The sequence below is a fragment of the Rissa tridactyla genome, chromosome 1, assembly GCF_028500815.1.
Source record: "Rissa tridactyla isolate bRisTri1 chromosome 1, bRisTri1.patW.cur.20221130, whole genome shotgun sequence".
In the NCBI taxonomy this organism is placed as follows: Eukaryota; Metazoa; Chordata; class Aves; order Charadriiformes; family Laridae; genus Rissa; species Rissa tridactyla.
Genome location: NC_071466.1, coordinates 152,565,160 through 152,588,672, shown reverse-complemented (window position 1 = coordinate 152,588,672; position 23,513 = coordinate 152,565,160). Strand labels below are relative to the sequence as shown.

The following is a 23,513-nucleotide window of genomic DNA, read 5'->3' as shown; positions in this document are numbered from 1 at the left end:
AAGAAGAAAGAAAGGAAGGAGCAAGCGGCAGATAATTGAACCTTTGGGGAGCCTACAGAGAAAAGATGTTGGCACAGAGCTAGAAGTAATTTACAGAACAGAGAAACAGTTGTTAGATAACTAGAAGCAAAAACATAACAAGAAGAGGCAGGGATGCAGATTGGAGCTAGAGAGAAGAGCCGGGAGGAACAGGAGATGCGCATCGTTAAGTGCTGCATTCATATCAAAGGCTGCTTTTATCACAAGGAAACATAGCCAAAAGAGAAAACAAACAAAAACCCAAACAAAGCAAAAAAAAAAAAATACTCCGGTTGGCTCATCTGGCAAATGGTTTCTTGGAAGCGGGTATTCAGGGTAGGCTAGGAGCGGGGTATCCTGAAGTGAGCAGCAATCTGTCCCGATGCTCGAGGATGGTCCATCAAGGCAATCGGCAGTGTCAGCTCCCTGGTCTGAACCATCTCACTGTGAGACAGCCCCGAGTCCTGCACCACCTGCTCCCTGGGGGAGCTATCCCAGAAAAATCCCTGTCGGCGCTGCAATTCAGCATCACAGTAAGGGAATCAGCATGGTCCTATAATTAGACTCCTGGCAAAAAGGACCTTCTTGCCCAGTTAAGTTGTATTGATATGGTGGGTTTTGCTAGCACAGTTATATTAGTCAGCAAGGTGATTTTCACTCATACAGCTACGCTGCCAACCTCCGCATGTGGGGTTATCACAAGCTGTAGTTTCCACCGCTGCTGTAACGCGCCCAGTGAAGGTGAGAGATGTGGAAGTCTGAACACACACTTGCGCAACTTGGGATGCTTGAGAAATTGGGAGTATGGGACTGCTGTCAGACTTGGGATTTAAAAAACATTTAAAAACATTCATAGAACCATAGAATGGTTTGGGTTGGAAGGGACCTTAAAGATCACCTAGTTCCAACCCCCCTGCCATGGGCAGGGACACCTCCCACTAGACCAGGCTGCTCAAAGCCCCATCCAGCCTGGCCTTGAACACTTCCAGGGATGGGGCATCCACAACTTCTCTGGGCAACCTGTTCCAGTGCCTCACCACCCTCATAGTGAAGAATTTCTTCCTAATATCTAATCCCAATCTCCCCTCTTTCAGTTTAACACTGTTACCCCTCGTCTTATCCCTCCACTCCCTGATAAAGGGTCCCTCCCCATCTTTCCCGTAGGGCCCCCTTTAGGTACTGGAAGGCCACAATAAAGGTCTCCCTGGAGCCTTCTCTTCTCCAGGCTGAACAACCATACCGCCTACACCATACGTGTTTGGAAAGGATTATTCTGGACTAACTCCCCAGCTGGATGCATTACGTACATCCCAGACAGCACTTTCCAGTTTAGTTTCACCCAGGAGGAATCCAGTTTGCATCCTCTGAGACCACTTGGTGACATGAACTGAACCAATAGCATGGGGGGCACAGCTGGGAGAGTCATTTCAGAAGTGTGCTCGAGATGTGAAATGAAACACTAAGCACGCTCAAGGAAGGTCCTGATCTTCATGTGGGCCTCCAAAGTCCTCCCTCTGGTGGGTCTGAAGGGTGTAACATCCCATCTAGTCAGCTGCTTCAGAAAGCAGATTTGGAGACTTTGTGAGCCCTGTTCCTCCTGACTGAGCAAAGCACTTCAAAGTAAATACACTTGCTGCACCAGGTGAAAACCATTTTGAAATGGATTCAGCTGTGTGTAACTGGGAATTTGAATTGTCCCGCTCTTATCCTGCTTCCCTCTGCATAGAGGAGGTATCACTTCCCATCCTCTCACCGGAGGGATCCACCAATGCTCCTACTGACAAGAAAACCAGCTTCAAGGAGGCTTTGAGGCTGGGGGAGGGTGCCCACCTCCTGTGCCACTGAAGCAGCTTTCATAGAATCATAGAGTGTTTTGGGTCGGAAGGGACACCTCTCACTAGACCAGGCTGCTCAAAGCCCCATCCAGCCTGGCCTTGAACACTTCCAGGGATGGGGCATCCATAGCTTCCCTGGGCAACCTGTTCCAGTGCCTCACCACTCTCAATGAAATATTTCTTCCTGCTATCTAAATCTACTCTCTTGCAGTTTGAAGCCATTAACCTTTGTCCTATCACTATATGCCCTTCAAAAAGTCCCTCCCCACCTTTCCTGGTACTGGAAAGCCGCTATAAGGTCTCCCCGGAGCCTTTTCTTCTCCAGGCTGAACAACCCCAATTCTCTCAGCCTGTCCTCATAGGAGAGGTGCTCCAGCCCCCTGGTCATCCTTGTGGTTCTCCTCTGGACCCGCTCCAACGGGTCCATGTCCCTCCGTGTGCTGAGGACTCCAGAGCTGGACGCTCCTTCGCCTTGGCAGGAGCGGCGACCTCCGGCAGCTCTGACCCCGCGGGACCCCCGTGGCCGGGGTGGCTCCGGGCTCCGGTCCCGGCGCCCGCCAGCCCCTAGAGCGGCCCAGGGGCGGGGCGGGACGGGGGCAGCCCTGCCGCCGCGCAGCCCCCGGCTCGGCCCCCCGGCGGGGCGGAGGCAGGTGCGGGGGGCGGTGGCAGAGCCCGCCCGAGAGCTGCCCCCGCGGGGGCGCGGCGCCGCCCCGCACCTGGGCCCGCCCCGCGGAGGAGGAAGGCGGGGAGGGGGGGTCCGAGGCGGCGGCGGGAGCATGGCCCGGGGTGGCAGCGGGGGCCGGGCGCCCTGAGCGGCGCCATGCGGGGCCGGCTGCTGGCGCGGCTGCGGCGGCGGCGGCTGAGGCGGCTACTGCTGGCCCTGGGCGCGCTGGCCCTGGGGCTCTGGGCCGCTTACCTGGAGCTGGTAGCGGCGGCCGGCGGTGTCGGCGGCGGCGGCGGCGGGGCTCTCCCGGACCGCAGTGAGTTACCCCCGTGGGGCGCCAGGGAAGGGGAAGGTGGGGAGCGGGGGGGCGGGTCCCGTCCCGGTGCAGAGCCCGTCCCGGTGCAGAGCCCGTCCCGCTCCGCTCGGGATCCCGATGCAGAGCCCCCCTTTCCAGGCCGGCGGGGGAAGAGTGGCGGGGGGGGGGACCGCTCTCTGGGGAGCCCCCGGGGGCGGAGGTGGGTCCCGTCCCCCGGGAAGGAGGAGGGATGTTGGGGGGTTCTGGCTTTTCTGCCTTTGGCCTGTCGGCTCTCGCCCTCCTTCTCCTCCTCTCTGTCAGGGGGACCTGTCAAAATGTGACCTTGAGCCCGGAGTCGCGGCTTGCGGGTGGCTCTCGCTCTCTTGAGCTCTGGTGTGAAACTGGGAAGCGGCAAAGATGCTTTGAATATCACTGCGATGAGAGAAGAAGGGTATGCAAAGGAGGAGGGAATGCGTACCCTGGAGATGCGCTGCTCACCTCCTAACGGGTTTGTTCTCTGCAAACTTTGAGGAGCGCAGCGGAGCGGATACTAAGTGCAGTTAGCTGCTTTCTTTTTTTTTTTTTTTTTTTTCCCCACGAAGTAGAGGAAAACAGTTATTTTCTATCAGTGTCGTGTGAGTTTTCATGCTTCGCTTCTTTTTTACAGTTACAAGAAAGTTTTGAATGGCCCAAGTGTTTTGTAAAAGCCTGTGTTGGTGTTGCCGCTGGTTTTTAAATAATATTAGTGATGGGTGCAGATCTAATTTGATAGTAGTTTTTTCAAATAGATGTGAGCGTTTAACTAGTCATACTCTTCGGTATCGTAGTCCCTTCGTTACACGCTGTAAACCCCTGATTATTACTCCCGTGAGTCAGGCTTGGTTTCAGTCTTAAAGCTTTAGACTGTGGCTGTGCAAGGAGCTCCATGGACATCTACTACAAAGTCCATTACAGGACTTCAGCTTGTCCATTTGTTCCTTATTATATGTGACGTTAAGGCTAAAAATGCATATTTATCGTTCTGACAACGTAAGAGATCTGGTTTCTTTGGCTAGGATAAATCCTCTAGTTATAATCTACCTTTTATGCCTGGTGGAATTAGTTGGGACCTGAGAAGATGAGTTGCGCTACTCGTCTACTTTGTGTTACACCTTTCATGCGGTCTAGCCAAGCCTCTTACTGTACCACTTTGCCAGTACCCCCCAAAGATCCTTAGAGAAGACTGTGGAGGTATGTAGAGGACTTCTGCGGTGCAGCAAGGGAGAAAAGAAACCCTCAGAGTTATTTAAAACAGTGGTTATAAGGAGAGAGGGGCTGAGGCAGGTGTTTGGAGCCGTACAGCTGACGATCATTTTGCTGACAGCAATGCAAAGGGAGAGGGAGGGGATGGGAGAAATGGGCAGAGAGTGTGAGGACAGAAGAGATGCGCAGGAGCAAACAACTTTTCTTATTAATTGGGTTCTTCCTCTTTGGTTTTAGACACAGCTTTACATCTCTGCTATAAAAGTCATTCTGTTTTAAGACTGAAACTGGAAACAGTGACATGACTACGGTCACTACCAACTAAAACAGAAGATGAGGAAAATAATTATGTTATATTAAAGCTCAATTATATAAAAGTCCAGATTCTCCCACATCGACCGGAGACCTTGCTGCTCATGGTATGCTGAAAGCATTTCCAAACACTGCTGGAAAGGGTGGGAGGGTGAAACCCTCTGGCAGGCAGCTCCTAATGAGCTCTGGAGCATCACGGAGGGAGAGCAGCTGTGCCTGGAGAGCTGAGGCTCTGCGGGCATGCTGGGCACTTGGCATCATGTTTTCCTGGCCTCAAGGTCAGGATCCTGGAACCTGCTAACAGGAGAAAGTTTAATTTTTGGCCCTCCCCACCCTTCCTCTTGGCCCCAGTACCTCTAAAAGCCTGTTTTGTTTTAAGAGAAATGAGAAGTTGGAGTGAAAGACAAATGGTATTTGTTTTCTTTTGGCTGTTAAAACTAAGTAATGTTTTCTTCTCTTGGGACTGGGGCGGCTGTGTTTGTATCTCCACGTGGGGACTCTTTCCAGAGATCCCGGGGAGCCGGCATAGGAGGGAGTGATTCTCAGAGCAATTAATACTTTTCCGCTCTCATTTCTGCATTGTTTTCTGTCACATGTCCCAGGTGGGAACCCTACTGTAAGTCACACCTGGGACCATCCAAGAGCTACCACCTCAACTTATCTGATGCAATAGCCTCCCCAGTTATTGCTGATAAAATACAAAGCATAACTTTTCTGGGCAATGGGTAAGAGTCTCCCTCCATTAGGGCCAGAAAGCTGAAGAGCTGCTGGGCTTGGAAGGAGAGCTACAGTCCATCTCCTATGTCCATAACAGAGCTTTCTTCTTACCTCCCTAAAAGGCATTGCAGAACAGCCTGTGTATGGAAAGTCAAGTATGTTTTCTCTTTCCAGAAAGGTGAGCCCTTCTTTCGCAAGGTTGTAAGGAGTCACAGAAAATATTCCCTTTCCTCTCAGCCATGCGTGGGATGGAGCACAAGCCGCTGTGATGCCCCCATGCCACCCCTGCTCCTGGGTCAGCGCCTTAGAGCAAGTCTTCAGGCACAGTGGTTTCTCCCCAGCTTTATGCTCCTTTGCTCCTCTGACCCCACCAGATCAGCGTGGTGGAGGAAGCAAATGTCAGATGGCCTGGGTGTGGGCGTTCACGTAAGTGATGCTTAAAAATTGAGGCCCTGACTGTTGTCCCTTGGTGTACATGTAGCTCTGCCATGCAACAAAGTTAAGCACATAAATAAGTTTAGATGAAAGCAAACAAAGGGCCTAGGAGAGTATACTGTAATCATTGGTACCCACTGGCTTCCATGGTGCTGCATCGCCGTACACTGGGAGAGGTTCTGGCCATGAGGCTCGTTTCGCTGTAACGTTGAAGTCAAAGGTTGAAACACCAGCTGGAGGTGCAGAATTTGTGCTCAGTATACCCCATGGGTACTGTGGGATTCGCACATTCCTAAGTTGATGCAGGCCCTTTTCTAGCTGTCAGGAAGGTTTGGGGTAGGCTGGACAGGGATGGATGATAGTATGGGCGCTCATGAGTGATAGCTTTCCTTTGAAAGCGATGCTGAAATGAACTGTCAATCTGGTTTAAGAAAAAACAACACACGCACACACACAAAAAAAAAACATAACAAAACCACCACCATATCATTTTTTTTCTTGTGATGTGACTAAATCAAGGTATTCCTACCAGGGAGCCTCATTGGCAGGACTGTTGTCTCTCATGGACAAGAGGGTGTTTCTGTTCCTGTTGTTGTTGAGGGGCTTGCCTTTTTCTTTTTCTTTTTTTTTCTTTTTTTTTTTTTAATTGAGCGTATTTGGCTGGTCTGCTGCCCAACAGGTATTTATAGGAATCTTAAACATGTTTACAGCTGAGTGAGGAAAAGCAAGCAGGCTGATGCGAGCTGAAGATGGGCACAACTCTCCTCACATGAAATGTGGCCTGTTGTCATCCAAAACAAGTTGTAACAGGCAGGGCACTGCCTTCCTGCCAAGAAACCCGAAGAGTTGGAGACAGTGTGTTTACTCCCTCTGCTGACAGGCACTAACCTCTGTGGAGTGGGCTCTCCAGCAGAAATGTTTTTCTCGTCTTTACTAGCTGCTACACAGCACCCTTTGCTCCTGCAAGTGACCGCTGGAGGCGGGAAAATTTTCCTATTTCAAGGGTGAATGAGGTGTTGGGGAGGGAGAAAATACCAGTAAAGCACAGAGCAGCCAGGTCTGGAGAACGAGTCTTGTGCCCTGCCTTTTCTGCTGTACTGCCGTTGGCTTGGCAGCACGGCTGGAAGGGGCAAGGGCAGGGACGAGTCTTCCTCAGGGAAGACCCCCACCCCAAGACACTCTTCCCAGAGCTGCTGCAATGCTCTGTTTGGATGGAAAGGCTGGTGGGTCGGGGACCTTCCCTGCTACCGCTGTTTTAATCTTCTGCGCCCAGTAGTGCCTTGTCTTGCCCGCCCATCCATACCCGTCTGAGTCTGAGGGAGCCAAGCTGGCATCAGCGAGCTGTGCTTGCAGGTAATGAGGATGCGTAACAATCCACCTTTGCTTTAAAACCTTGTGTCAACATAGTAAAAGCAAATCCTGAGCCTTGAAGGAGCTTGGAGGTGAGGTCATTCCCAGCCGTTGCTGTGCAGACTCTGTTTTTTTTCTGCTGCAAAGACCATGGTATCTCGGGAGGCTATAAATCACTTGCAGTAATTTCCTTTACTACAGGTGTGAGCGTCACAGTGAGCCAGGCGCAAGCAGGGTGTGCAGGATTAGATTAGATTGTCAGAGGTGCAGCTTGTAGGAACAAGGTATCAGGGGCCCATTAACCTGCCTCTCCCAGCTGCTTCAACCTGTCCCCGTTCCTCCGCATTTTATTGTTGCATGTAAATAACGCTGGGAGTGTCTTATCTTCCTTTCTTGGGTTGTGACAAGTGGGTTTTGTCTCACGTCTAGTGTCACAGAATGCTGCTTTTCTAACTCAGTTGCGTGCAGCTCCACTCTCTGAAGTGGGAAATAGAAGGGGTTCAGAAGAAACCATGCAGATGTGCGAATGAAAAAGTCCTTATGGCAAGACTTCCACCTCCCCAGTCCGTACATCTTTAGTGTCCCTTTCCTTTCACAGAAACTTGGTCTGTTACCCCCACCACCACCACCACCGCGGTAAGCTCTCTGATCATCAGGCATCCAGGCTACTACAAAGCCGTGCGAGTTGCTTAAAACCTGACCCAAGTGTTGGCGTGAATGGGCAGGTGTGTGTGTTTGTGTGAGAAAAGTAGCTGGCAGAAAGCTCAACTTGCTTATTTAATGTAATGCATCAACTTCCTTCTCCAGCCTCCCTGCCCAGGCACCCCCAGAAGCACCTATACGTATGGCTGAGCACACCGAGGTGCGCAGGTCCGTTCACATGCGTGTGGGCTGACTTTTGCAATCGCTCACACGCAAGCTTACTTGCCTATACATGCACAGTATCGCTCTTTTGCATAGCTAATTGCTCTAAAGGTTACTGAGTGCCTGTGGTGAGAGAGGCGACCATGTGGCTCTCCAGCGGTGGCTGAAGTATCTCTGTTTCCACTCGGTGTAACTCGGAAACTGTTAACCCAGAGGAAAATTTAAACTAAATATCACCCCCAAAGCACCTCATCCTGACCGAAGAAAAGTGTTGGCAGCCGGGGAACATCCATACCATGAAGTGTGCATGTGACACTTCTGTGTTTTTGAAGACATTAATGAGACCTTCATTCACAGGGACCTGCGCCAAGCAACATCGTTCCCCAAAGCACATTGTGGGCCACTGTAGCCATCAGGAGAAGGATGGACACTGCAGGTGGGGCAGATTTTTCACTTCCAGGTGATCTGTTGGTTCTCCCTGGAATATGATGAGAAGTGCTGTCACATCTCTGCTCCGCACTGGTGTACGTAAAGTGAGTCAACATCCCCAGGCCCACATTCACAGCACAGACCACTATCACAGACCCAGCAGAGAAGCCAGGGCCGCTGAGAGCGATTTGGATCATACTCTAGCTTGGTTGTGAGATTCATTGACAGCAGCCAGGGGATGCCTGGACCTCATGCTAGCTGTGCCATGCTTGTCCTGGGCCAGTGTATCCTTTCGCTGCTGCTGAGGCATGTACTGCAAATCATTTGTGAACTTGGCTTTTTCCACCTCCTGACTTGAAGTCTCGTAGGGATTTGACTCTTAAATAACCCTTTTTGTGGGTTATTTAAGGGGTGCTTGGGTCCCTGTGCACCGCATGAGAGTTACAAGTGTTTGTCTTCTTGGAACCTGGCCTGCCGTTTGTCTGGCCCCAGAAGATCCCCAATTTGTTTGCAAAGATTACATGTTATCATTATAAATAAACTCTTGCATCATCCCTTTGTGTACACATTACCTTTGACAGATTTGTGTAGTGGCGTGCCAACACAGCACGTATTCCCGCACCACGCCTTCCTGTCTTGAGTCAGGCTGGATTAGGATGACTCGGATGTCATGGAGCAGTGCCCTCCTGTGCTTCTCCTCCGTGCTGTGGCGTTGGCGGAGGAATGCTATTGTCCTCTGGAGATGTGTTTCTGCGTATGGTATAGTAATGTGAAGGCTCTGCCTTCTCTTGCCTGCAAGTTCAGGCAGATGAGAAGGCAGAGTGGCGCTGGGAGAGATGATGGACATTGTCTTTCATCTGGTGGTTTGGCATTGCTGATGTCTGCAAATATGGTAAAAGGCAGGATGTTTTCCAGAGGGCAGAGGTTACCTTCTAGGTCGTGGCTGTGGTCCCCAGTGATGGGGGGGCCCCCACTCCATCCCCGGAGTGATGATGGGGTTCTTTCTCCAGCACTTACAGTAGCCTCAAGAATTTATGGGGTTATAGATTTTGTTGTACTTTGAGTTTCCCTTTCCTATTTGTTCTTGCTGTGCATTGATGTTCCCTTTTCCAGCCACTTCCCAATTCAATTGCTTTTTTTTTTCAGGCTTGCAGTAATAGCTGAGAAGGGCTTTCCAGAGAAGGAAATAAGCTGTTTTATTTAGATGTGGTGTGAGATTTAAGAAAGATCCTTGTAATGCCTTGGGTGGAAACAGGTGTGAACCTGGTCCTTAGATACTTACGCTTTTCATGATGTTAGAAATTCATAATCTGTGCATGTAATCAGCCAAACCAAAATACACTGGGATTTGACCAGAGCTCCTCTGTACTTCTGTTTTCCTGAGAAGACTTTCCCAGGCCAAAGCACAAAGGCTTTGATATTCCTGATGTGGAGAGAGTCCCCTACACTTTGAGATGCTAAGATGGCCTGGGACAATGTTGTTAAGTAAATCAGCTTTCTCCAAAGACACCTCAGAACAATAATTCATGTTGGCATAATAAAGAATTTAAATCAACTCCACAGAATAATGATATTCAATTAGTCTTTGACATGTTTTCATTTCAGACAATCCAAAGATTGTCAGGTGGACCTGTGAGTTCCCCTGAAGCATCAATGCCCCTCTCAAAAGGTCACTAATTCTAATTTTATCATTTCCTAAGGCTTATTTATTTCAGCTTTCTGTGACTATTTCCCATTTGAGATTTTTTTGAGGGGAAAAGAAGTCAATGTGGCTTCTTATCCCCCTTGTTTTTAGAAGTTGGAAAAGCTGTCACCTATTACTTTATATTGTAGGTCTATTGGATCCCCTTATGTGGCAAAAGTATTGCATCTTCTGCTATTCTTGCTTTTCTGTGTCACTGTTTTCCATCAGAGATGCAAATGGTACGTCCCCAGCCCTTCCATCATCCACGGGGATTTTCCTCCTTCCTGGTTTCCACCTTGGTGACCTTGATGTTGATTTCAGACAGTCTAAACATTCTTGGGTTTTGTTTGGTTTTTTTTTCAGTTGAGCCGTTAACAGCCAGTGCTACTCAGTAACGTAAAAACACTGAATACAGATCAGAGACTTGACTTTGGGGCTTTCTGTAACAGGCATGTTTTATCTTTTTAAATTTATTTTCTGCTAGCCCTCTGGACTGTGAGTATTAGGAACTAGTAGGCTTATATGGAAGCCTGTATTTCACTGAAATTGTGTAAATTCGTGCACACTAAACAGTAGGGTTTTTTTGTCAGATACTGTTATATCCCATTTACCAGTAAAAATATTTGATCTGCATCATCACCTGTTAGGCTGCAGAATTGCCTAGTAGAGCTCTCTTGAAGAAAGGATAATCTACATTAATGATATGTGTATTTTTTCCTGCCATTCTAAATAAATCTGTTTCTGCCTTGCTTCAAGAGGCCACTTGTTTCCATGTCATTAGCGTGGGCTGTTTGACTTGGCCCGTATATTTGGTGTTGGCAACTCCGACAGCTTCCTCGGCGCTGCCGTTCATTTGAGCCTAGTTAAGATATCTCCAGCCCTTCTCATAAATACTTCACTTCCTAAATTAGTTTTATTTGTATTTTGTAATGTTATTTTCTGTTAAATTGCAGTAGTCATGTCTGGGTGCTATTAACCCCATCTAAGCTGCAGAACAAAATTTATAATGGGCTGAGAATATCCTGTCCAGACCACCCTGTACTAATAGTCTCAATTACCTGCTGCGGCAGCTTGCTGTCAGCATTAGCTGCCACAGTCCATGCTTTGTTGTAAGCAGGCCAGTTGGAAGGGTTTTATTTGTTTTCAATCAAAAATGCAAAATAAACCAATAATCTGCCAAAACCAAGTTTTTCTATCACTTCCCATAATTTCCACAGAGGTGTACCTTGAAAATAAATTGTCTGCCTTACATAAGGAGGAAATATTTTGCCATTGCTATGTCTTGAAAGTATCAGTGTATGCCTGTTTCAGAGGAAATTTTGTGAACGGCAGTTATGACCCCTAGTCTGTACTCTTGTACCAATGGGAGGGAGTAGTTGCATCTACTAAAAAATTCAAAATAACACCTGAGCCAAGGTGTTAAAGAATGAACGCACTATTAAGGTCTTTCCTACGACATATGTTGCCTCTTTCTATTGGAGGGGGGAAGCAGTGAGAAGATGTGCCCTTAAAACTAGGGAACAGAACAAGGGTGAACCTTGGAGTGGAAAGAACCCCTGCTGCCTCCAGGCCCCAAGGATCTCCCTCGGTGTCCTCCAACATGGGAGGTGGAGGGCAGTCCCTGTGCCCAAGGGGCAGCAGAATGGTGCAGGGGAGCGATCCCCAGGAAAGGGGCCCTTAGTTCCCCCGACCCTCCTCCTCCCACAGTAGGGCATCTTTCAGGCCACAGGCCTCCCAACGCCCAGAACAGCCATCTTGGGATGTATGCATCGCCATCACAGTGGCCTCCTGATGTCACAAGCCACCTCACTGCCTTCTGTTCTGGCCCCTATAAATACGGGGACCCCGGCTGCTGGCCCACGATTTGCTGAGCTTTGACGCCCCTGGGTTCCAAGGGTGATTGGAAGAAAGAGGTTCCACAGCAGCAAGGCGAGTGGCTGCCCACTTTTGTGTGGGAAGGCAGGTAGGCGGTTGCAGGAGACACGGAGGAAAAGGTGGCAGCGTCAGAGGGGAGGCACCATCAGCTGCGTGGTAGCGATGGCCATCACTCACATGGCTGATGGTGTGGAACCTATGGAAGCAGACCTTCCCGAAGATCAAGAAGAGCTGATGGAAGTGGATTAACCTGCAGCATGACTCACCTGGCGCCACGACACCATGCCAGGGGTCCTCTCCATGATTGCCATGGCAGCAGTGTTGCAGGAATGCCTGGCCAGTGCCCTACCATCGGCTCAGCCTCTGCGTCTGGCCATCCTGCAGGCTCACCCGTTCCATCTCCTGACGTTAACGTTATTTTGTTGATTGCTACGGGTGGTGTGAGCCTTTCCCATCTATCCGCACCCTCATTCCTCCTGGAGGGGTGGCATCTCTTCTGCTCTGAGTCCCAATAAAAGCGGATGAGATGACGTGGCTTTTGCTGGGCCATTGTGCTGGGACAACAGGAGGAGTCCCTCAGAGGGGCACTGAGGTCCATAGGGCCTGGAGGTGGATTTTCTTCAGTCAGAGGATGAGAAGGCTACCTGATGGATGGTTGTAGATGAAGCCAGACCCTCTATGGTGGTGCCCAAAGAATAACAGGTCAAGCAAAGAAGTCAGAGGGATGGCTGTTCCTGTGGAGAAGCAGGGGACTGCTGCTTCATTAGGAGTCCCTTTCAAGATTGGGCAATAATTGATTAAAAAAACAAACAATAAAACGAGAACAGTAAAAATACTTTATTTCTCTCTTATTTGGTACTTTGGCGACTGCATCTGGACTCCTCTGTCCGCCTCCTGGACTCCCCAGTCCAGGAAGGACACTGGTGCGTGGGGTGTGGGCCCAGCCCAGGGCCTTTGGGATGGTGAGGGGCCGGGGCACATGAGGGCATGCTGAGGGAAATGCCTTTGGGCATGAGGGTGGTGAGACGCTGAAACAGGCTGCCCGGGGCAGTTGTGGATGCCCTATGCCTGGAGGTGTTCAAGGTCAGGTTGGATGGGGCTTTAAGCAACCCTCTAGTGAAAGATGTCCCTGCCCATGGCAGGGGGGTTGAACTAGGTGATCTTTAAAGGTCCCTCCTAACCCAAACCATTCTATGAGACAGGTGATAGTATAATGTGCTGCTGTGCTCGGTTCCCCTGCATTTTTGTGGCTTGTGCTAGCAAAGGTCTGCAATTGCCATCTCTCTCTTATATTCAGTTTGTACAGCAAAACCAACCAATGTATCAGCTGCAGATCGCTGAATGACTGCTTATTCTCGAAATACTAAGCCCGTGTTGTTTCTTTTTCAGTTTCTCATCTGAAACTGAAGCCCTGGGCCCGTGGGATGCTTTAGTTCTGAAGGACATTTTTTGAGGCGTTTATAACTTGTCTGATATAATTCGCTATTCCAAAAATTGTTGAGTCCCTTGACACTGATTTTGAGACAGGTGCCCGGACAGCAACCTTGGCCGTACTGTTGCCAACTGCTTCACCTTTCAGGTTTGTTTTTTTTTTTTGTTTGGTTTTTTTTTTTGCCACATAGGTTATATAGACTCTTTTGCTTAAACCCAGCAGGTTTAGCTTTTCCCAGGCCTCGGGTGATGATCCTCTAGGACTGTCCCCCTGCCCCGAGTAAAAATCTACATGGAGCTAAGCTCAGGTGGGTCCTAGAAAGAGCTTTATTGCCAAACACAGCTCAAATGGTGGTCTGTGGAAAAAGGTTTTGACAAGTTGGCGCCTGGTTTGTCTCCATGTGCTGGCCAGACCACCAGCTACGAGCACCTCAAGCACCAGAAGTGGTTTGGTGTTGGCCATCGTTCTCCCCTCCCCTTGCAGGCAGGGGAAAAAACTCTCTTTATAAAGGTGTTTAATTCTTCAGGGCCTAAGCAAGCAGGTTTGCGGGAAGGGAAACATGGGAGGGTGTTGCTCCATCACCTCTTTCTGCCGAGGCATCTGGGATACTCCAGCTCCGTCACTGATTCCTGGGGGTGTTCCTGGTCCCATTCCTCAGGGCAGGAAGAGCTTTATAAGGGGTGTGAGTTGAAGGACAGTTGTACTGCTCCGGGCTGCGCTATGTTGGGAGCTTATTTATCCTTGGATAGATGTATTCTAATTCTGTCTCTGCTGTTTTGATCTCCTGCCTCTTCAGGGAATTGGGCGCACTTTGTGAGACCAGGGTTTGACAGACTTTAACCTTGGTAAGGAGTGTTTTCCTTTCCCCCGTAGTTACTGGCCATAGCTGCTCATGTGTATTTACTTGTCCGTGTTGTTCACCTGCTGTAGTAGTGGTGCTGAGGTCGCTAGCATTCAACCTGAATTTAATTTGCTTTTCCTGCCAGTGTCTTTCATTCGTTGGCAGTTTCTCGGTTGCAGGCGTGGTGCTGCTCACCTGCAGCTAATAAATGCCTCTGCCTTTCATGTTCCTTTTCCCTCCTGCTGAGCTGTTGGCTTCATCCCTGCTACTCCTCTGAGGAAGTCCTGATGGTGCTAATGCTGCTGCGGCTCTGTAGTTGTGCTCTCTGCACTTGCGATTCCTCTGAACATGCCGCTGTTCCTTGAGGGTCTCGCAAGGTGTTGCCAGGTGCGTCTCACTGACTCACACCGCTTGCTGCAGTGGGGATGAAAGTCTTGTGTGTGTGCTGGTGGGGCAGGGGAGGGTGCACTCCCTCTTTAAATTCCTACTGTCCCCCTGCCTCAGTCTGACTAGTATTATTTCAGTTTGTCTGTACTGTCTGATCGCTGTCTGCATTCCATCAGCTCCAGCCATGCGGCTGATTTCCTTTGCTTCGCAAATTGTAATTGCTTTGCCAATTAACTCTGGGCCTTCCAGTACTCTCTCTTGAGTGCTTTGTCCCAAAACCCCATGTTTCCCAAATGACATGATTAGTTGGGTTTTTTCCAAAGCTTAGATCCTTTGTAAATTCTGTTTTCACCTTTTTCTTGTAACACTCTGTTTAAATTAGATATCTGACATAGGCACATCAAGGAGGGGAAAGAAATATTTTAGCAAGTCTTGCAGCTAATGCAGAAGTAGAAGAAGAAAGAAAAGTGAAAGACAAGACAAGCAGGAGAGAAGAGGCAGCATTGGCCAATAAAGATGACAGGGATTATTTAACAGAAGTAAGAAGCAGCCAAAAATGGGGCACAGTGAGATGAGTGTCGGAGGAGAGTGATCAGAAAATGCCAATGGCCTCTAAAAAGTTGTAAGGGGGAAGGAACTGAAGGCTAAATTAGAAGCAAATACTTGGGATTTCAGTGGAGCGGAGAGGCTGGAATCGACAGTCTCGGGTACAGAGATAAAAAAGAGAGGAGATGTAGAAAGGAGTTGGAGGGCACAGAGTAAACCACTGTCTTGCAGTTTTAAAGGGGGTGGAGGAAAACGCAGGGGTAATAATTACAGAAGCTGGTGGGGACCCTAAGGAGCTCTGCTGAGATGGTTAACAACATATTTGGTGTCATAAGCATGTTTGGTGCCTTGAAAATTAGTACCACGGTGGCTTTTTACTGTAGTCAATGTCTGCCGAGACATCTGGTTTCCCTGTGTAGAGCATTGTGCTCAGTGCTGCAGCTGCTCCGCGTGATTTGCAGAGTGTGGTTACCTGTTTTGTCCCTGGGTGTCTAGCAAACATTCAGCCCTTTGCCAGTTGTTTCTCTAGAAAAAGGATTTGATAATGTAGTCAACGCTTTTTTCACATGTCCCTCTTTATTTACAAGGGATGTAAAGTCCCTTTTCTTTAGGGACAGTGAAAATCAAAGATGCTCGGTTTGGGCATGGTCCTATAGTCCATGGTCAGGTAGGATTTAGTTCAGAGACTCTCCGGATTTGCAGAGGTTCATGCTACCTCTGCTCCTTTCGTAATCCTCAGGGCTCCATTACTGTCTTTCTTTCCATGCCCTTTTGGGGTTTTTCCCTTACACAGAGGGACAGGTGTTTGCTGGGACCAGTGCAAGTTCGCATCCAGGCACAGGGGAAAACTCACCTCTCTCAACTCCCACCCCAAACACTGACTCCCACAGCAGAGAGTGCGATGCTACAGCTATCAGCCTCAGCAGCGAGGGCATCCCACCGCCCCCACGTAACCCTTCTGTAGTAGGCAGTGTGGTGGAGAAAAGACCATTACGGGAAGGAGCTGGACCAGACTCTTGAACAAGTGGTGTTTGCAAAGTGGTGCTTGCTCGGCATGGCGTGCTAGGCTCCGAGATGCATCAGCTCCAGATATGTCCAAAAATATGTAGAACACACGGACCCCTATTGCGAGTTTGCAGCCTAAATTATCGCTTTGGGCAGAAAGCGAGTCCTGCGAGTGCTGCCCGGGTCCAGGAGCAGATCCCCTCGGGAGCCGCAATTTTTCCTTGCTTTGTCTCTGGGTGATGGGGGAAGGATTTGCTTCATCCCGAACCAACGTGGCTCCCCCCTGCCCCACCACCCATTTATACCTAGCTGGCAGCGTGTGGCCGTGTGGGCTGTTTGAAGGCGGCGTCTCCCAGCCCTCACCTCCATGCTGCCCAGCTTTCCATAGTGGTTAAGCTGCTGCTGCTGCCTGGGTGGAGAGCCGGAGGCTAAAATTAGCAGGGAGCTCTTCTCATGCCAAATGCAGTGTCTGACCCAGCCGAGCCTGGCAAGAAGGAGAGGAAAATGGTCTTAGATCTCTCCAAGCAGAGCACCTGGCGTGTGCCTGCCCGCTTCTTGGGGGTCTCCTGGTGAGGGGTGGAGATGCCCTGCCAGGGGGGTTGCTGAAGCGGTGGAGAGAGTAGGGCATTGCCAGGACAGTCTTGGGACATAGTAAGAAATCCTGATTCTTACTCCCTTTGAGCATCATATAAACAGTCGCGGGGGCAGGGGGGGCAGTTTTTGCTCCTGGGTGTCTTTGGAGCCGCAGGCGTCTCCCTGCTTAGGGAGAGGTTTTCTGGGCAGATGTGGGGTTTGGCTGCTGTAAGAAAGCTAGTGTGTATTCCCTGCTCCCACCCTGACAGAACAAGCTGCTGAAGATCTTGCTGCCCCCAGTAGCTGCCCACCCTAAATGAGCACTTGTCTGCTCTCTATTACAGAGTGGGCTTCCAGTAGGGCGGGCTCCAGGAGTGGCTGTGGTCTGGTGGTTACAGCACAAATTTGGGGGAGCAGGGATGGACGCCAACCCTGTCTCTCTGCTGCTGTGCAGCCAAGGCTTCAGAATGAGCTGCTTCAGCAGCCCGTCCCTCAATTAGCCTCTACGGCACAGATGTCGATGTTAATTGTTATTTATCCTTTTGAAATACTTGATGTCCATGAGTGGAAAAGCATTAATTGGGCTCCAAATTACTTCAGTGCAAGGGGAAAGTGTGTTGTTTCACTGTTGACTATTCTGCCAGACCCAGCCTGCCCTGCTGGTATGGTCCTGCTGGTACGGTCCTGCTGGTTTGGCCGCCCCAGGCGTGCCACTACCCCGTCTTTTGAGAAGCAACTTTGCTGGTGTGTGTAACCCGGTGGCAGGAACTCGTCTGGGCCCCCAGAATACAGGTCTCACCTCCGGCCTTTCCCGTTCATTGCACTCGCCTGAATTGCACAGCCTGGGGCAAGAAATGGGTGGAAGGATGCAGCAGAGGAGGGGACTCGGTCCCTAAACCCAATTCAGCCTTTTATCTGTGGCCTTTGGAAAGACCCGTCCGCAGTATGTGCAAGAGCAGCACAATGGCAAACCATGACCTTTGCAGGGGGAATTGCAGAGGTGGGCATATTATCGGTCCTGACAGCTCAGGAGGAGGCAGTCTGAGGGACACCATGGCTGTCGTGAAGCAAAACAAGCCCCCCTGACAGCCTAATGAAGCTCAGAGTAAACATAAACAAGGTTTGCATTGGGATTTCTGCTTTATCAGCCAGGGTGTTGGGCACTGCTCATGGGGAAAGCTTGGGCCAACTGCAGGAAGAAGGAAAAAAACCCAGGAAGGCATGTTCATGGTCTGCCTGACAACTGCTTCTGCTGAAAGGGAGGTGAAATTCTCCTTTTCCTACAAATGGCAGAGAAATGAGAGTAGCTGTGATGGCTGTATCTTATGCATTCAACAAGCTAATTCGGGAAGTGGCCCCTCCAGTTGCGTGTGGAGGTGTGTACAGAGGACGTGTGCTAGCCGCCTGCCCATTACGGTAGGTGTACGGGAAGGAGAGAGCTAAAGGAACCAGAGGGGATGTGGTACTGGCAGGGTCTGTCCTTGCTCCCGTCTCAGCTCCAGGCATAGGTACCTCCCTCCTGTGAGCACCGCTCTGCAGTTTTCATGCCGGTGAAGTAAAGGAAACAAAACTTTCAAGCGAGTCGCCGACTTCCCTTTCCTTTCCCCTGCTGGAGGTGGAATGAGGGGTAGCTATGTGAAGGACATCAAGGTATTTTTAGTGCGGGTAAAGAAAGGCAAAATAAAAAATATATGGGAAAATATGCTTCCTGCAGCTGCAAGAGGAATTGCACTCTGTGTCAGACCAGCTCAGGGCTACTGTTTTTGCTGGGAAGGATTCACTTGCCTGAAACCCAGCAAGGTGGAGAAAGCATCACCAGCTGCAAACTTACTGGGGAGCTGGGGGTGAATGCAGCTGTGTCCTGCTATTTCCCCTTCGTGCAAATCTGGCAAGTCCACTAGTACGAGATTTCTTCCCGATGCTGGCACCCGGCACTCCTGGCTGTCTGTGCTGGCACCAGGAAGGCACAAAGGCTGGGGCTGGAGTGACCCTGCGGGGCACTGGCGTAAGCCGGTTGTGTCACTTCAGCTCACAAGCCTGTGGGGATGGACTTGTCTTTTCCCAGATGAATGCTGTTCTGTCATGGAAAAGTGGCTTTTTCCTGCACTTGCTGGTAATAATAAGAGGGACCTCCTCACTCTTAATAATCATCATTTGCTGAGGAGAGTGGGAAATTGTTCTTCTATGTTCTCTTCCCCTCACTGAACTCCGTTCTGGCATTGACTACTGGCAAAAATACTAATTTCTAACCAGACAGCCACTAGAAATGGCCTGCCTTTGCTGTCTGGGGCTATCCAGGAAGAGTCTGTCTTCCAGCTGCAGCGCTGGGCTCCTCTGTCCATGCTAGGCAGGCTGTCAGCATCCCTGCCCGAGGCCCTGCAGAGATGCTGGGAAGATGCTACATGATAGTAAGTGCTTGACAGTAGGTGCTTTAGGTGCTGTGCAGCATGGAGGCTCCCCCGCTGTCCTAGAGAAGGCATTGGGAAGGGGCTAGTGCTCCCCTGAAACTGGGACAGCACGTATTGCCAGCACTTTGGCAAAGGAAGGAGGGCTGGAGTATGATTTGGAGGGTGTCCCCATGTCCCTGTGCTAAACTTACTGCTGCAGCCAGTCTGTTTAAAATCCACCGTTGCAATATTCTGCTGCCTCCCCTCTGCAGACCCGGGCATTTGCAAGGTTTGCTGAGATCTCTTCTCAAAGTCAACCTGCGAAAATCCACAGAGATGCCTTTCTTGGGCTCTGCAGGTCTGGAGACTGCTTATAATTCTTGTCTGAGACACAGAAACTGGAGTGGTTCAAGTGGGGTGACCTGCCACTATTTCCCCAGGGTGGGTCATTACCAGGCTGAGCAGGACCCCCGTATCCTGCTGTGTTAGACCTGGGTGTACTTCTTAGTTGATGAGTGATAATGGTGCAAAGGCAGCTTAAGGATTTAGTTACTTGAAAGCTTTTTTTTGGTTGGTTTTTTTTTTCTGGTCAGGGAAGTGGGGCTTCGTGGGGCTTCTCATGTTGCTTCGCCAGGGTTGAAGTCCCTGAGGGGAGGACAGGTCAGGCGAATGATACCAGGCTGGTCTTCAAACTGGGCAGCGCTCAGGAGGTTCTCCCAGAGCAGACATAGTCAAGTGAAAAAAGAAAAAAAAAAAAGAAAAAAAAAGCCAAACTGAGAAAGTGGTGATGGGGGGAGGAAAGGATTTGAGCTACCTCCTGTGCTGGTCACAAATGCTCAGGAGAGCCCTTGTCCAGCCCTGGGCACCTCAGCAGTTCCAGCAGAGCTGCTCTGCCCCAAGGACAAGGCGGAAGCATGCAGCATCAGTGCTTCTTCTCATGAATGTGGTAGATATGTATGTACAGTTGCAGGCACGTAAGTTAGGATTCTTCTTTCACACTTCACATTTTACCAGCTATGTCTGTTCTGGGTGCTTGGGATTTGTCATCTCACTATATGGCTTAAATGAAACCATACAAATCCCTGTGTGCGTTTCTTTGCTTTCCTTTGTAAATAATCCTGATTTTTTACATTGTTATTACTTAAAATGTGTGATGGTACTGTCTGAATCTGTAGCTTTGTAAAGAAATGTCTGTAACTTTACTCTCTGCAGGTGTGTGTATTTCAGGTTCTAAAGGCATTTCCATGCGTAACATTTTCCACATAGAGAGCGTCTCTGTGTGCTCCAAGTACTACCAAATCAGCCCAGAGTCCAGAAAACTAGCAACTGAATCTCCTAGAAAACAAAAGTCTAACCCAATTTTGCATTGTATGCTAAGATAGTCTCATGATAGTGCCTTTTAAGTGTCCTGTGCTCCGAAGGCACCTGTGCTCGTCGTGGTTGCTGAGCGTATCTAACCAAACCTGTTTGCTCTGGGTTAAGAACGATTATTTCCCAGCAGAAGAATTGCAGCACATGCACCTCACTTTGGGTTGTTTCAGGTGACCAAGGAATTTGATGCTGAGCTCCATTGCATGGCAGACAGCTGGGCTAGTGCAGGAGCAATTTTACATGCACTTCATTGACCCAAGGTGGCCAGCATGGAGCTGATCTGTAACGAACACCTAGTTGCAGCTCTTCACTCCGAGCCTGAGGCGGCCACAGTGTGAAGTGGAGGTTACGTGAGGTGAGGGTTTTAGCAGCTAAGCAGTGTGTTGTTGCTCTTAAACGACCTGCTGACAGTGCTCGGTGTATTGTTTTATAGACCTGAGGCATGTCTTCCACGCCAGCTTTACTCTTCTGCATAAAAGCCTTGCAGGCCGCAGTGGTTTGCTTTGTGTAGAGCCAGGGTGTGGGACACTTCATTACACTCTACCCCAATGTCTTAACATTAGGATTAATGTTAAGACCCAGCTTGGGGTTTGTGAGATCACAGACTTGGATGCTGTGTTAAAGCACCCTGAGTGACACAGGCTGCGTTCTGCACTTGCCATCAACTGGAGGAGCAAGTGGTTTCAGGCACTGTTAAATAAGCTTTCTCTCCAGTGTTGGTCCCTTGTTGATGTAAGGTCTCTCTTCTTGTCTTCCCTCACTCATGGTGATAGCCAAGGATCCTTTCTGTGTCGGATACTCATGCAATGAAAGTCCTAGAGGCGCAGTAAATAGTATTTGTCTAATAGGTGCTACTGTCTTCCCACGTAAAAGTGTCCTAAGGAATCACTGTACATGTGTAGGCACTTCACGGATGTGTGCTGCAATTTCTGTTCCCGCTCCCTGCCCAGGAGAAGTCATCAGCACCTGGATGACCCCAGAGTGTGCATCAATTCTTGCAGCACATGCTCAATCCTACGTGCTGCCGCACCGGTTTCCCTCACCCCCCGCCTTCCCCACCCGCACCGGCGTGGAGGCACGACCAAAGCCCTGCTTCGCCCTGCAAAACGTCTCTCCTCCCCTCGAAAGGCTCCATCCCTTCATCTCTGAGGCTGTCAACCCGCCTCATCTCACAGCTTCACGCTCCTCACTCTGCTCTCTGGGCGTGTAGATGTGCTCCCCATCCATTCACTGCTCTTCCTACAGATCTGTCCACCCCAGCATGCGAGGACCTGCGTGTTGCTGACCTCACCTACTTAATGCTCTTCCATAGTATTCCCTTGCATGTTTTTGTGACCTTGAAAGCCTTGCTCTCTCCTGCCAAGCTCCTGAGACTGCACAGCTTGCTATATATTACAGTGTTTTTCCCTTGTGGGCTCCTTTAAGGTGGAGAGCAGTGTTCGCCAATGTGGTAGGTCAGATCCTGGAATAAATAAGACATGACATCGCCATGGCCCTTGCCAGTTTCCTTTCTAGGGTTGCAACCCTGTATTTCCATTTCAAATTCTGACACCATCCCACAGCGGTTCCTCACTGACTTGGTCTGTGCACCGCGGAGGGGAATCGCAGCCTCCCCCAGCCCTGCTCTGCCAGTGCCTCAGTCCCCTCTCCTTCCCCTCTCCTCCTCCTCCTCTGCACAGGCCACTCTCTCTGCTCCTGCCCTTTCCCACCCGTGTACATGGCTACCAAAGCGTGTGCCTGTCTGCACCTCAACACGTGCTTTGGCTGCAGTGAGCTAACTCTGCTGAAGTAGCGGAGCTGGAAGAAGGAAGAGCCTCTGTGCCCCTGAGGAGAGCGCAGCAGAACACGGGCAACGTATTGGCAATATACAGTCACTTGCCATTTTCTTTGTGGCCCCCTCAGCTACTCAGTGCAGCTTGCCTCAGGGCTTTCACATAGCTTTTCCTCTCCTTGACCTGCAGTATTCCTTGCTTTTCCCACCTTGGGGCTTTCTGCACCACGTATGTGCCTCTGCAGTCCAGAACTATACCCAGAGACACCTGTATATTCAGAGCCTGTAGTCAATCAGGGAGTGTACCCATGTTCTTTTTTAGTATCCTGTTCCTCAGTTGTTTTACAAAGGCTTTCTTAATCTCATTTTGCTCAATCAAAGCTGCAAGATCTTCCTGTTTCTCTCCCCAGATGTTTCTGTAGATTTCAAATGCTGGCAGGTATGCAAGTACCTGAAGGTGTTGGGCACCTTCATAAAGAAAACACAAAGAAACTATTATATCTCAGAAAGCAGAGATCTTAGAGCAAAGAGTTGTCACTTGTAGCTCACTAAGATAAAAAGAGTATTGTACCTGGAAAACAAAAAGTTTAAAATTCTGAGAAATCATTCTTAATTTCTAAGAGTCGTCTTTGTGCTCCTGTTAGCCAAGATAACAGATATTCTTATTAGTTGTCAGTCACTGCAGGACCTTCTTAGAGGTTAACAGGGCATGGCAGCACACAAACAGCACCAAGGCAGTCTGCAGGGATCTTGAAATTTCAACCCTGTAACAAAGTCTCCCCATTTTTCTGTATAAAACTTCACAACTTCTGCCTCACTGGTGCACAGGGGAGAGCCAGGTCTGCCTTGTCTGCATCTGAAGGGAACTCATGCAGAGGGTCTCCTTGACAGCCCCTGTGCTCTGCAGTGTTTGGCAGATTTCCCATCCTGGCACAACCCATCAATGCCGGAGTCGGTAGCTCTCTTGCAGGAAGGCTTTGATGGAGAGGTCTGTATGGGGAGTTGGTGTCAGTTATTGTGTGCTGCTTCTCCACTCGCCAGGGAAGGCTGTACTGGCTCCCAAGAGCAGGGTGTCACAGGGAGCCTTTCTGCCTTCTCCCAGCTCTGGCTTGTGGTCTTTCCCTGCCTCACCTGAGAAATTTAGCTTTAGGAATTGTAGATAAAAAGAAGCAGGGGTGCTTGTGAATCTGTCAAAGTGCACGATGTCAAAACCCCTCTGCCTTTCATTGTGTTGCTGGAGGTGCTGCAGAGGGGTCACGGCCAAGGGAACTGGCTGTGAAGTGGGTGACGCTGGCTGAGGACGGGTGGAAACAGAGAAATCAGGGGGATGAATCCAGACCCCAGCTACCCCCCTGTCTCAGACTGGGTTGCTGCTGGCCTCTGGGGTCCTGCCTAACTCTCCTAATGACCCAGAGGGACGTGCAAGTGAATGATAGACTTTGTTCCCACAAGACCACTGTCACCTGCTCTTCTCCGGTCA

The 23,513-nt window shown here is 49.8% G+C and overlaps 1 protein-coding gene across 4 annotated transcripts in view; it reads left to right on the top strand.

The window, feature by feature from the left end:
• The first annotated feature begins 2,639 nt into the window (after positions 1 to 2,639).
• B4GALNT3 (beta-1,4-N-acetyl-galactosaminyltransferase 3) overlaps positions 2,640 to 23,513 on the top strand; it is a 69,587-nt gene continuing 48,713 nt past the window's right edge. For 2 of the 4 annotated variants that reach the window (XM_054215642.1, XM_054215633.1), the window contains exon 1: positions 2,640 to 2,833. In XM_054215642.1, coding sequence (XP_054071617.1) covers positions 2,674 to 2,833 — 160 coding nt within the window. In that variant the 5' untranslated portion in view covers positions 2,640 to 2,673. Of the gene's footprint in view, positions 2,834 to 13,878; positions 13,998 to 23,513 lie in introns of those variants that run through there. The other 2 variants (XM_054215652.1, XM_054215663.1) reach the window with 2 other exon arrangements.